The sequence below is a fragment of the Grus americana genome, chromosome 22, assembly GCF_028858705.1.
Source record: "Grus americana isolate bGruAme1 chromosome 22, bGruAme1.mat, whole genome shotgun sequence".
NCBI lineage: Eukaryota > Metazoa > Chordata > Aves > Gruiformes > Gruidae > Grus > Grus americana.
The window spans coordinates 8656938-8670338 of NC_072873.1; the positions used below are offsets into that span (position 1 = coordinate 8656938).

The following is a 13401-nucleotide window of genomic DNA, read 5'->3' on the forward strand; positions in this document are numbered from 1 at the left end:
GGCCGGGTGGGGAAACTTCTGGTGGTCGAGGTGGGATCTTGGGAAGCCGGGGCGAGGTGGTGATCCTGGAGAGGCTTTGACAGGCGGCGGTTCAAAGCAGTCCCTTTTTGAGGAACGGTATCAGGGATTTTTTGGTGGATACGTAACTCTGAACCTATTGCACCAAAGGGTGCTTGGTGTGAGGGACTTCTGTGGCCTCTTGGTGTAGAAGGCATGAGTAAATTCACTTGATTCTGGGTAACTGGTTTGGATCTGACTTTTTTCATAGCAGAACGGGGTTTTTTTCATTAAAGTGGTTGAAAGGTTTAAAAAACGAATTAGAAAAATGCACTTGCATAATTTTTTATGGATAGTTCATAATGATCTAAACGATGCTGGTTTTAAATGCCCATCAGGAGAGGATATTTTGAATTTTACAAAGCCAACAGACAAAAACAATTCAATGACAAGCCAGGTCTGCTGACCTTCAAGGGTTTTTAAGAAGCTGTATATTCTTTTTATTTATAAAACGTGCTATTGCAGTTGATCCCCACTTACCAGAAGTGAAGCATGTGCATGACTGTTGTTCATGATCCTGCAGATATTATTTTTAACAGTAACAAAATTAATTTTGCAGCATAAAATCTCACTTTATAACAAAACTTCTTAGCTAGTGGTAGTGAGTTGCATTATTTATACAACAGTGATTTCTGTATATAAAAATAGAAATCTCTTCTTGCTTTCCAAGCAAAAATATTTCGGTGGACTATTCTGCTGCTTTTAACATGTTCTCTTTGAGAGTGTGGTTCGCTAGTTGAACGAGCGGTTTGAGTGAATATTGGTCTATATTGTTAGGATTAAAGGAGGATCGAGCGAGTCTGAATCCAAACCTCCTCTTCGCAGTCTTGCAGCAGTTTGGCTGGAATCTCTGGTGCAGACAAGGAGATACAGGAGAATTTCACCCTGGCTTGTTTCGCTTTAGGGTGAAACCAAAAGAATTCCTCTTCTAATTCATTTAAGAAACCAGTTCCAAATTGTTGCTGTTTCTAGCTAAACTGGAATAATTGTAAAAATACAACATTCTGTTCTTAAAGATGGGATTATAGGAATTGTTGTTTTGAATGGGAATGGAATGACGGTGAGAAGAATTACTCAGGGTGTGGGGTGGGGGGGGTGTAACGTATGTGTACCTGGTGTGGGAGTTTAATTTTGCTCGCTGTAACGCCGCTTTTAAGTCCTTATGTTTCTCCCACTTGCTCCTGCTTCAGCGTCGAAGGACAATCTCCTGTGCAAGCACAGGGGAAAGCAGATTTCTGGAGCAGAAACCCATACCTTGTCCTGTTCAGTAACTGCAAGCGCAGAGCTCCTGCCTTTAGGCAAGTGTCCGAGCAGTTCTTGTTTATGGTCTATGAAGAAATCCTTGAGTATACGAACAGGACTTGTTTCTATACATCCCGTTACTGTGTTTACTCGCTGGAAAAATCCATTTTCTGCAGGGGTTCGTTGCATTGGTATCCTAGCACTTCAATAATAAAAGCAGTCTGGAGATGGAATAGGTGTTGCCTATCATAAACTGGATTTCTTCCTGAGCCTGAAAGGTTATTTTCAGTGTTTTCAGAGGAGAAGAAAGCTTTAGCTTACCAAGGGTGCTTTAAAAAGACATAGCTCAGCTGAAATCAGAAAATACTACGGAGAGTGCGAGGTTATAGACTTTCAGTCTTGTGGGTTTTAAATTATCTTGTAACTTTTTTGATCTTTTTAAAGGTTAAATCGTTGGTCGCTTTCTTCTGTCAGAGAGGTCAGGTTTAATCCTCCGCTTAGTTAGGGCTACCTTTGCAGCGTCGGCAGCGGAAGCACACGCGTGAGCAGGCGCAGCGGCGGCGGGGCTAAGGGAGACGAGCTGAGCTGCGGCCGCTGACAGAGAGACGCGCACAAAGCCACGGGCGATGGGCCAGCTGCTGCTTGTCCGCAGTCCGGCTGTGCCCGAGTCCCTGAGGTCGTTAATGCTTCTGCTGGTCTTCAGTCTTAAGGATCTGTGTTAGACAGAAAAGATAGAGCTAAATTCAGTGCAAATGCAGCTCTCCTCTAGGAAAATGATGGTCTTAAAGAAGCAAATAGGAGCACCGCTCCTCTGACGAATGGATAAAATCATTTCAGCGTTGCCGTTGAGGACAAGACTGCAACATTGTAGGATCTTTAGGGATGTGTGTAAGCCTGGCGATTTCAGTACACCTCCGTGTTTAAACTCAAAAGCAAATGATCCCTTTCAAATCCATACTTGGGTGTAATATCTTTCTGAGCGAGCCATTTATCTTCCTTCTTGTATGGACAAGGAATGTCCAGGCAAGCCTGAAGTGAACAAAGGAGAGAAGTCAAACAATCCTGAACTTTGAAAGCTAACAAGGCAAAGGTTTGACATTTCAAGATTTACCATTTTACTTTCCAACCAATGCACTTCTTTAGGTAATCTATTATGCCTTAAATTTGAACATCGGATTTGCAGACTAAGCAACAGTGAAAACTGTCGTAGAGCCTGTAAGCAACTCAGTGCTTTGACTGCAAGAACACGGTCTTTACCCTGAAAACAGCATTAGCCTTCTTTTACTCTTCACATAAACCAATTCATATCCTAAGCTGTCTTTTTAAAACGAAGGTATTTCTTTTGTCAAAAATACAAGCTGTAGTATTCTGCCTCTTACTCAAAAAAAGTAACAGCAGTCTGAAGATCAGCTTTCAGTGCTGTGGGCTGGGGGGAATTTCTTCTGATGCTACATTCTTCCCTTTTGTTTAAAAAAACCCCACCTAAATAATTTTTTTTTCTTCCTTTTAGCCTTATCCTTCTTTAACTTCCCCGTGTCATACCAAGTGTGGCGCTTGGCGTTAGCGGTGCAGGCTGCCTGGGCGCTCAGGGCATTTGAAAGGGAGCGACTTTCACTGCAGGGGGGTTTGTCGAATTTCTTAACGCCAAACCCGGTTTGTTGTGGCTTTGCACATTGGCTGTTCCTGTTTGTTTCTCAGCTGAAATTTGGTTCGCGCGAAGCTTTAGCAGGGGACTGAAGAGTGAGTTAGAGAAATGAAAAGGTAATTAATTATCAAGTGATTTCATTGCTTCCCTTAATGCTCTTTAACAAAGCATCGGTCCACAGGATAAGGTTGTTCGAGTTTGTTCGTGGTATATTTTCATGATTCAGCTTATTTGATGATTCTTGAGCCAAAGATGTGCTGTTACTGCTGGTCCCTTAGGCAGGACGGGGTTACTGGTAACAGGAGAGCACTTCGGTGAGTTCAGGTAAATGTTTTGCTTCGGGAGCAGCACCGGGCTTTCGGTAAGGTACCGAATCCTCACACCACGTGTGAAGTAGTTCTTGGTGGTCAGCAGCAATGGTAGGTGTCTGCTCTTTAAAATTTCCAGATAATTGCAGTCTAATACACGTCTGTCTTTGGAAAAAAAAAAAAGACATTAAAATGTTAAGTACTGGGAAATTTAAACAGACACAAGTTAAACCTGGAGTTCATATATTTAAATGTGTTTGTGTGTAGAACATATCTTATGCAAGATATTTGTTAACCATGAAGTTCTTTGCAACAGATTTTTTTTTTATTTTAGCTGATGATTGACATTGTTCTAGTGAAATCAAGGAAGTAATACCAACTCTCGCCAGCCAGGGAACTGCTCTTGAAGTATTGATAACTGCTGGTGAAGTTTTCTTTAGCTTGAGTGCGTGGGATCTTAATTTCAACAGCTTGAGATGAATAATAACGGGTGAATTTGTTTGGACCGAAGCTTACATAGCTCTTTTTATAGAAGGTCTGCAAAGTCTTTGAAGTCTCGCTGATGGGAGGTGCGTGTGCTGGCTTTCTCGCAGTAGGTATAGGTAGAAGCAGGTCATGTCTGCCTATGGAAAAATACATCTTTTCTGAGCATTGTGGTGCTCTTCATTTATTTTTTTTTTTTCAAAGCAAATTTTCAAGTCTTTTGCCTTGGGAAACCAAATGCATATTTCATGCATACCACCAGATTTTGTTGCATCACCTAGGAAACAACAGTTTCTTTTTATTCTTCTTCTTCTTTTTTTTTTTTTGTTTTTTTGTTTTGTTTTTTTTTTTTGTTTTTTTAGAATAAGGCTTTTCTTCCCACTTTCTCCGTTGTCATTTACGGCACCAAGCTTCCTGGAGAGGACCGTCTCTTCCAAAGCCCAGTGCCCCGTGGTGTCTGCAGCCCCGGGCAGAGACCTGAAAAGCTCATTTGGAGGTTTTTCCGCTATAGGCTAGACTTTAATTTTTCTCCATAAGCTAGCCAGGAAGCTAAATTAAGCCTGATTCACATTTGCATCAACAAAGATATAAATAAAAACTGCCCAGAAGGTGCAGGGAACACAAAGCTGGGAAGGGCTGTTCTCCGGGAGGGTATAAGCTGTATCTGAGAACATAAGGCCTGTCTTTACTCCTACAAAAATCAGAAGAATAATGGCATTTGCAACGGTGCTGGCATTTGTCTGAACCCCTTCTCTGCGTGCTTCCCAGCATGACAGTTTATTTCTAAAAGCACAGCGTGTATTATTTACATAAATACGCCAGAGATGCATGAGACACCTGAAGCAAAGCGATTGCTTGGGAAGAGCTGAAAAGGACCCGAGTTCCAGGGCAGCCAGAATTTGCTTCTCAGGTGAGAGAAGCTGCTGAACTTCCCCTTCTGTACATCTCTTCAGGGGTTCAGCTGTATTTATTGTTCAGTGTGAACGCTAAAACCAATGGGGTAACTGCAAGAAAGAAGTGGAATTTAAAACGTGCTTGTAGAATAACTGCGATATTATATTGTCTTGCAAAAGCTGGGCGCGCTTCCCGTCCGTCCTTTCTGGGCAGCGGCCGCAGGACCTTCTGCGCTGGGGTGGCTCTGGCTGCACTGCTCGGTGAGGTCTGCTCGCTCTGTCACCCTGGGCTCCGCGCTGGAGGTGGCCATGGACAACAGGGAGGATGTTGTGATGGGAGCAACCAGCAGGATCGTGGCAGTGAACAGGTGGTGGTGTCAGATTCTTTAAAAAAAAAAATTAAAGAGACGTGTCTGGGGACCCGTGGTGACACAGCATCGGATCGGAGGGCTGTGTGGAGCCGGTCACAGCCTAACAGACTGGAGAAGCCTTCGCTTAAACTCCCAGGACACAGAGCGTGGGGTGTGCGGTAAGCTGCACAGCCAAATTACGGTTTGAGGAGCCTGTGCTACTCTGCTCCAACAACTCAACACGTAGCACCAGACACTCCTAACCTACTTCCTCTGGGCCATTCAGTGTTTCATAGCCTTTTTTTTTTTTTCTCCCATTCATCTGCTTCCTAAAATAATCCCAGTAATTCAGCATCTCTTCCTGTGAGATTTTCCAGGCCCCCAATCACTTTCTTTCCCTTCTCTGAACCCTTAGAGTCTCCTTCGCGTTGGCTGGCCCGTGCTTCACTCACTGTTCCAAGTGAGACCGTGGCACCCAGGACATCGTTCCCCACACTGGTCTTTACCCCACACTAATGCCTCGCTTGCTTTCAGCTCCTCGCATGTTTGTGCCAAGAGCTATCCAGAGCTGCCTAAGATCATCTTCAGTTCCTTTTTTCTGAGTCGATGCCGTTAACTCAAAGCTGTCATGTAGCTCTCCAATTTGCATTTTTTTGCCTGTATCTGCTCTGAACTTTGCCACTCTGCTGCCTGTTGACTGCGAATATTTAAGTTCTCCAGTTGTCTCCTGCCTTCACCTAGGAAAATCCTATTTATGTTCGTACGCCTCGTCACGCCTCACCCTTGTCTACCCTTCTCAGTTGATTAATAAATATCTCTGTGACCGTGATACTCCGATGACTCCGGTTTTGCCTCAGTGAAAAATACTTTGTGTTCTACTTTCTCACTTGCTTCTCACAAAACTTTGCATCTCGTGACTGTTTAGTACCCGGCTTCTTGGGGCATCTGGAAGTCTAGATGGTGTCAAACGTTCTCCTTTGGTGTAGTTTTTCCTGGACAAATTAATTGTAAAGTTAGAGAGACACGTGTTTCCTCTGTGAAAACCCCGCTCGCTAGAGCCTAACGTTACCGGCAGCCTGCAAGAATATTTGTGATGAGTTGCGGTGGGATGAGGGGAGTTTAAATGATCCGTGTTTAGAAAGGAGGTATGAATAAAGGCGTGATCCCAGGGTATAAAACACTTCTCTGGAGAGATTATCATTTCGTTTCCTGCCGTTACATGATTCTCCCGCTTCTGGTTTTGGAAACAATCGCTTTGATTCCGTAAGGTGTGGAATAGCGGTTTGTTAGCTTCAGTCTTCCTGGATCTTCCCCGGCTCAGATGTTACTGTGAAGGTACGATGTTTAGTATCTTGTATCCTTTGAATGAGTACATTTGGAATAAACGGTTGCATATTTTTACAGTAATTTTCCAGAGGTGCTTATGTGGCATTTGACGGCAGTTTTGGTGATTTCATTTGTCAAGTACTGGAAGGATGCTGTTTCCGGAGATCTCTTTAGTGGCCAAAAATAGACATGGATTCAGAATGCCAGAATACCTAGAATTAAGAGAAATCATATAATTATATGAGCACGGTACACGGCTCGCTGCTGGGCCGTGTCCGTTCCTTTGCATCACTGGCTGGTGCTTAAATAACCTGTTCTCCCTTTGCTCTTACGACACAGAAACTGGATGCATGAGCTGGAACAAAATGCTGGGATGGCGGGCTGTGTGCTTGACTTGCTAAGGGGTTCACATATTGCTGTCTTCCAACAGTTAATTTTTTACCTTTTCAGAACTGATACGTATAATCAAAATAAAAAATAAATCATTTTAGGGCTGATCCGCACACAAAACCAAGATGGAGCTTGTTTTCCCCGTACACCGAGTGCCTGGTTATGCCAACAGGATCCCAGGTGGATGGTGTTTGGAGTTCAATTTAAAGCGATCCAGCTTCTTGAGGATGCCTACAATTATTCCATGAGGGTTGGGACATACATAGCAGATAATCTCTGCTGCTGTTGGCTGCCAGTGAGATCACAGGTGATAATATAGTGGTTTACCTCAGCAGGCAACTAATGGTTCTTCACTGAATTATAGCGTGTATCTATAATTGGTCTTAAATTTACAGCTGTAGAGCCCAGGGGCAACATTAAGATTTGCTGAACTACTCGAAACTATCAGAATACTTGAGATACCGTGAAGTCTGCGTTCTTGGTAGCGTATGGGCTGGTGAAATACAGAATGATTTAGGGGGAAAGGGACCTCTGGAGGTCTGTGGTCCAACCTCCTGCTCTGAGCCAGGCCAACTTCAGAGTTAGATGAGGTTGCTCAGCCTCCGTCAGCTGAGTTTGGAAAACCCCGAAGGGTGAAGGTTACGTGGCCTCTCCGAGCCCCGTTCCAGGGCTGCCACCCTCCTGGGGAGACTTTGTTCCCATATGTCCCGCTGGACTTTCTGCTGCTGCGTCTTCTGCCCGTTGCCTCTTCTCCTTTTGCTGTACTTCTCTGAGAAACTTAGCTCCACCTCCCCTGTGCCCTGCCTTTGTCAGAGGGTACGGTCATTTGAGGATTAAAACACCTTTGCCTCTGTTTGGAAGCCGGTATTAAAGTTGTTTGCAGTGCACTATGATTTTCTTAGCAGTAAGTATCTTAGGGGAGTGGAGTGGGAGTCAGGAGACCGGAGTCCAGATTCAAAATAACCTGAGAACGGTACGAGTATTTAACAAAAACCAAATCTCACTCATGGTCAGTTAACCAGAGAGGTGCCCAAATGCCTCTGGGTGCTTTCTCGTTTGGCGTAGATGCTTGCCGGATGCTGTAGCTCTGCTCTCCGTGTTCCCAGAATAGCCCCAGACAGCGTAGCTGGGCAGCAAGCTCCTCTTTAAAGAACTTCTTTTGAGGACCTTGAGCTCACCGGTGATCCTGTGACCTCCTTGCCCTGAATACCATGTCCTTAACAGAACGCACAGTCAAGTGAAAATGAGTTGAGCCATGTCCACCTCTGTAGAAGGATCTGCTACTCGCAGTGCGGGTCTGGGACAGCTGAACTGATCTCACAGCTTGCTGCTGCCGAACAGAGCCGTCCTGTTTTCTTCTGTTTATCGTTTCCCAGAGCCTCATCCTCTTTCCCTTGCGATGGCTCTGATGCTCGTTGGGCATGTTTTTGTCAGGTTAGTGACTTGATAGGGATGAGGAGCCCCAGAGCGAGCTGGAAGGGGCATCAGGACATTGTTCTCGATGGCAGTGAGCCTTTAGACGAGACTGGTTGTGCTCTCGCTCTGTCTCCCTCGCTTAGGAAGGGGGAGCGTTGTGTTCAATACCCCTTGCAGCCTGAGGGCTCTCCAGCTTGGCTCTTTCTTCTGCTTGCCAAGAGATGACCTTGCCCCGCTCCCACCAGCTGGTTGCCTAGGGCCCTGCGTACGGGTTTGGCTCTCCCGGGCTCCTTCGCTCCCGTTCAGTCTCTTCTTCCCTCTTGCAGCATGGCACAACTTCAGCAAAACCGGCAGAGCGTGCCCGTGCTCGGCTAATGCATCCGCTAACGGGCAGGGGAAGGAACGTTGTCCACATTTTCCACTTCTTGCGCAAATTGTTCAGCTATGTTGAAGGCATGGGTGTTTTAAAAGAGGGAAATTCGGCTCTCAAATGCCTCGGGTCTGGACTGTCGCAGACCCTGGTGGCACCCCGTTTGGCTCTGCGGGGCAGGTATTCTGCATCGTGTTTTTAGGGTGACAAAGGCACGGGTACAAGGTAGGAACAACAGCCGTCTGCCTTGGGCTTGGCGTCCACCAGTGGACAGGGATGCAGGGTGAATGGTGCTGGAGGGGGGAAGCATCTGTCCTGTATTTGACTGAGGCCGTGGACTTTCCCAGGTAGCCCCAGCCCCGCTGGGAATGTTGCTTCTCCCAGACTCTGCGTTCCTCTGTAAACTGGGATCACGAGCTCCATCTTCCCTTTTCACTGTTTCAAGATCTGTGGAGAAAACCTGTTTAAGAGCTGTGTGACTTTTGCGCGTTTACTGCTGCAAAATTTTATTCTGCGTGTTCTTGTAGCGATTAGTCGGACTGAAAATTTGCTTTTTTTACAGGTCAATCGCTTTAATAAAGTAGAGGACAGAGCAATCTTCATTACTGATCGACACCTTTATAAGATGGACCCGATGAAGCAGTACAAAGTGATGAAGACCATCCCCCTGTATAATGTAAGTACGAGGGTTGGGGAATCTCATCTTGGGCTTAGTCGTGGGCAGTGCATCTACTGGTTAGCTCCATTTTCATATCCATAACATGGAAAAAAAACTTGGCTTACTTTTTTTAATACATTTAACGTCTTTAAAAGGGTTATAGTGGAATTATCTATGACACCGATGCAGCATGTTAGCTTTTAATTTCAGTGCATAAAATAAAAGCTAAAATCCAAACTGCTTGTCACATTCCCTTCTGCTCGTTCTTCTATTTTGTTTCTTATTTGCTGTGCGCTGCAAGATCCCGGCCCCGTAAGGAGGTTAGCATTTCACAGCAGCTTCTGACACAATTTCTGTGTCTCTGGGGGTTTGTTTGATCCTTCGTGTCGTGTTTGAATTTTTTTAATTTTTTTTTTATATTCGTTCATGTTTAATGTAAAACTTATCAAAGCTAAATTCAGAATTATAGTGAGGTATCTGGCCTTCGGGGGAGCAGAATTGAGCTGCCAGTGACAAAGCAGCAGATTATCACTGGTAGAAAGGGGATGGGGGAAAACCTCCTCTTAGCTCTTCAGCATCCTGGAGCACGGATTCAACTCCTTGTTTGTTTTCCTCAGCCTGAGGTAACACTACTACGGTTATCTTAACCCTACAGAACCTGGCCGGGCTGCTTGGAAATGTCATACGCAAATTTGTTGGGAAGTTTGCGTGTGGAGAAATAATAAATCTGGCGCCCTCGTATTGCTAAAAGAGCAGAGATGGGATTAGGGTAGCGGTAAAATCTAATCCGCGAGCGTGGAGTGAACGATTAGCTCAGACTCCATCCTTAGTGTTGGTTTTATAGGTCCTCTAATAACCTCCTCGCTGGCCATCCACCAAAGCGGTGCTCCGACCGCAGCGTGTGCGGAGTAACGTGCTTGTACCCTAATAAGAGTATTTGCTGTAGCAAAGTGATGTCTCCGTGGCGGTGTGTCCTGTTTTGAAAAGACGTTACTGCCAGGGAGTTAGCAGCTGCAGGTCGCTTTCCTCAGTTGATGTTCTGCTGGACTGACGGTCTCTCTTAATTGTGCAAAATGAAATTGTCAGCAGATTACGCTGCTGAATGGCTGACTCTTGCTTGTGCAAACCAACTTGTTCAAACACACAAAGCAGAGTGTTTTTCCTAGATGGCTGGGGTTTTTGTGAAGTGTCGAGGTGAACTCAGGTGGACAAGGTGGAATTTTGTCCGTCACAATGTCTCACTAGTAGTTTTCTGCACTCTTACCTTATACAAAACAGCTAGGCCACTGCAATTCACTTACTACGTTAGTAACTATAGGTAAATCTGTATTTATCACAGCTTTAGAAAAATATCTGCTCTACCTGTGTGTCTGATGGGTTTACAGGTAGAGCTTGCACATTTACGTATCACCACGAGACCAGGTCACTGTTGGTACGCTGAACGTTTTCCTCTGAAATCCTTAATGCCTTAAAAATTAAAGGAGGTGAGCAAGTCAGACACAAATGTTAGTAGTTATTGGGTTGGTTTTTTTTTTTTCACAAAACACGGATGTCTAACATAGAGCATCCATTCCTAGAGTGCTGTAGCGCAGGCTGTATGTCGGCTGTCTGCTTTGCATTTCCTCTGGCAGCAAAGCAGGTAATGCTCTGTGCTCTTAGAGTACTTAAATTTCCATAGATATAAATCAGCTTTATTTATAGATCCGCAGTTATTCCCTCTAGCAACCTACTGCAAGGCGTCTTGACTGGACAGTTTCCTTGACCTGAGCAACTGTGAAGCGGCCCTGGAGTACTTGGCCCAGGAGGGCTGGGTCTACAACACCCTTCACTGACTCCTACAGGTGTCAGAATAATATTCCCAAGTGGAAATGCTTTGGAAGTATCTTTGGTAAATGCAGCAGTGATAAATTTCTGCTCTGGTGGCCACAGCCTCTCCTCCTACCTGCTTCTCCTGCGCCGTGGTCCTGGGGAGCAGTAGGAAATCTGCACGTACACACCGGGATTGCGTCCCGGTGCCAGGGTGTGCTGGCTGGTCCTGCTGGTTCACTGCTGACCCCTCACTGCGCCGCAGGGAGAGAATTCGGAAATGCATGCGGTTCCTACAGAGTACCTGCAATGTTTGTGTTTCTTTTGCCAGGACTTCTTAAATTGAGCTCTGGCAAAGGGTTAATGCTATAATGCAGTTACTTTTTCCTTTTCGTAGTTGCTTCATTATTTGAATATGCATTGTCTTTCACCTCTTGAGCTGCCTTGCACGCACTCTCTCTCGTTTTTCTGCGTGCCCCATCCCTTCTTGTGCGGTAACCCTTTTACAGTGTACGGGGAGGTGGCAGAATAGGCAATTAGTGATACAGAGATTCCTTCCCTTTCGGGGAAAGAGCAACTGTTTGAACTGATACGGAGATTTTTGAGAAGCGAACGGATAATAATTACACCAGTCGCGATGTATATCGGTGTATCAAACACGTCCCGCTAGAAAGACGCGCGTTCGCTGGAGGAGACGGGTTGCCCTTCTGATGTGTAACGGTGAACCCGGCTGAAATTTGTCTGCCTGTTAGCTGTGCTGCTCGCTGTCAGCATTTCCAAAGCACCGTATCAACACGGCAACATCCTTAGGGATGGTGTTTCCATGGAAATCTCATCGGAGACAGTCAGCTGATGTCTGGTACGACCATAAACTTGTTTTCAGCTGAAGAAATCGCACTACAGTTCCCCATCTCCTTTAACTGTGTTTACATGTAAATGGTTTCAGTATAACCCTTAACGCGTGCCTGCTCGCGTCCCAGGTTCTGTGTTCGGTTATTTTCTGTCCTGTGTGAGGAATCTGCAATTTTGTGCGAACGATGGCAAAGCAATAACTTTCCTTTCAACCCTGACTGCTTCGCTGGATTGAAATGATACTTTGGGGGATTTTTCTGTGTGCAAGCGTTCTGGCAGTTGCCTCAGAAGTACCAATATACAATTATCTTTTTGTTCTTACCTGGAGAGAAAATAAACAGATAATAACAGAAAGGAATTAAAAGGCGACTGAGCAGCAGAAAGGATCTTGCAACTACCGTTCCCAGTACAGTGGTGAATACAATAAAGGATGTTCTGGGGATGCTGAGAATTTCTTCCTGATCTTCAAGCAGAGCTAATAACAGTGTTTGTAAATACCGAGCTAAGCGCCTTCTCTGAAATGATTTCTTTTGTGTTATATTTATTTGTTCAGATAGTCTTATGGGGAGGGGTGAAATAGGAAAATTTTGAAGGGCTCTTGGACTTCTGACAAGGTTCTCTTGAATAATTAATGTTTAAATAGGCTTTTCAAATCCAGAGATTTCAACTTGTTCATCTTTCACACTCGGTGCACATTTAAAACCTCGATGGCAGCACTCCCTGTGGTGCTATTGTGCTCACAGGATGTTATTTAAGCATGCAAATTAATTTTAAGGGACACTATAAACCCAGGCAGCTGTTAATGTCTGTGCATGAAGCGTAGCTTGTTTTTAAAGTATTTCATAACCTCAAAATAACGCGAATGGCAGAGAATAAACTCCACCCGTGCTGGGTATATGCAACCAGTAGCAGGAGGTCTCTGCTGAGTATTTAAAACATCGGCAAGCGTAGTAGCGCCGACAAACTGTTGCACCGTGATAATAAGCCAACGAAATGCAAGGGATTCTAAACTCCTCTAGTGTTTTATCCAGAAAACAAGGCGTGCGCCGCACTGCTGGGCGTTGGTTGCGGCGTGCTTTTCTGGGACGATGCTGCTGTCTGGTGTGTGTCAGCCATCCAGAGCTGGAACGGGTTTCTTGGAAATAATACGGTGCGACTGCTAAACCGAACCTACGGATCCAGACTGTTTCTGAGTATGATTCACACTTCCAAAAGGAGCGAGTAGTCTCCAGCTCGATTTGTGCTAAGATCCTTTCCAACACAGGTAGTGGGGTTACACAGGCAGCTTTTTTTTTTTTTTTTTTTTACGAAGGGAATAATGAGACTTTCATTTCGTAAAATGGCATATTGGTGCCTCTCACTTTCAGGAGAACGTGGCTCCTCTCTGCAGATCTCTGGATGACTCAAAGGAGTCGTGTAATCCTTTGGTGGACAAGGAAGGTCTGCTCTATTCTCTCTATACTCATCGTTCTTTTGCCTTTCTCTCTCTTCCTTTTTTTTTTTTTTTAAATTTTATTTTTTTAGCACTGATTTGTTAAACGTACTTGTCTCTTGATGTTTCTTTTGCTATCCTCATATTTTGTTTCCCTAGCACAGATTCATTTT

At 44.9% G+C, this 13401-nt stretch overlaps 1 protein-coding gene across 4 annotated transcripts in view; it reads left to right on the top strand.

Annotated features, from left to right (window-relative positions):
• The window catches only part of MYO1D (myosin ID), a 160756-nt gene that overhangs the window by 87543 nt on the left and 59812 nt on the right, over positions 1-13401 (top strand). For all 4 annotated transcript variants that reach the window (XM_054801630.1, XM_054801632.1, XM_054801629.1 and 1 more), the window contains one exon: positions 9043-9156. In XM_054801630.1, coding sequence (XP_054657605.1) covers positions 9043-9156 — 114 coding nt within the window. The remainder of the gene's footprint in view (positions 1-9042; positions 9157-13401) is intronic.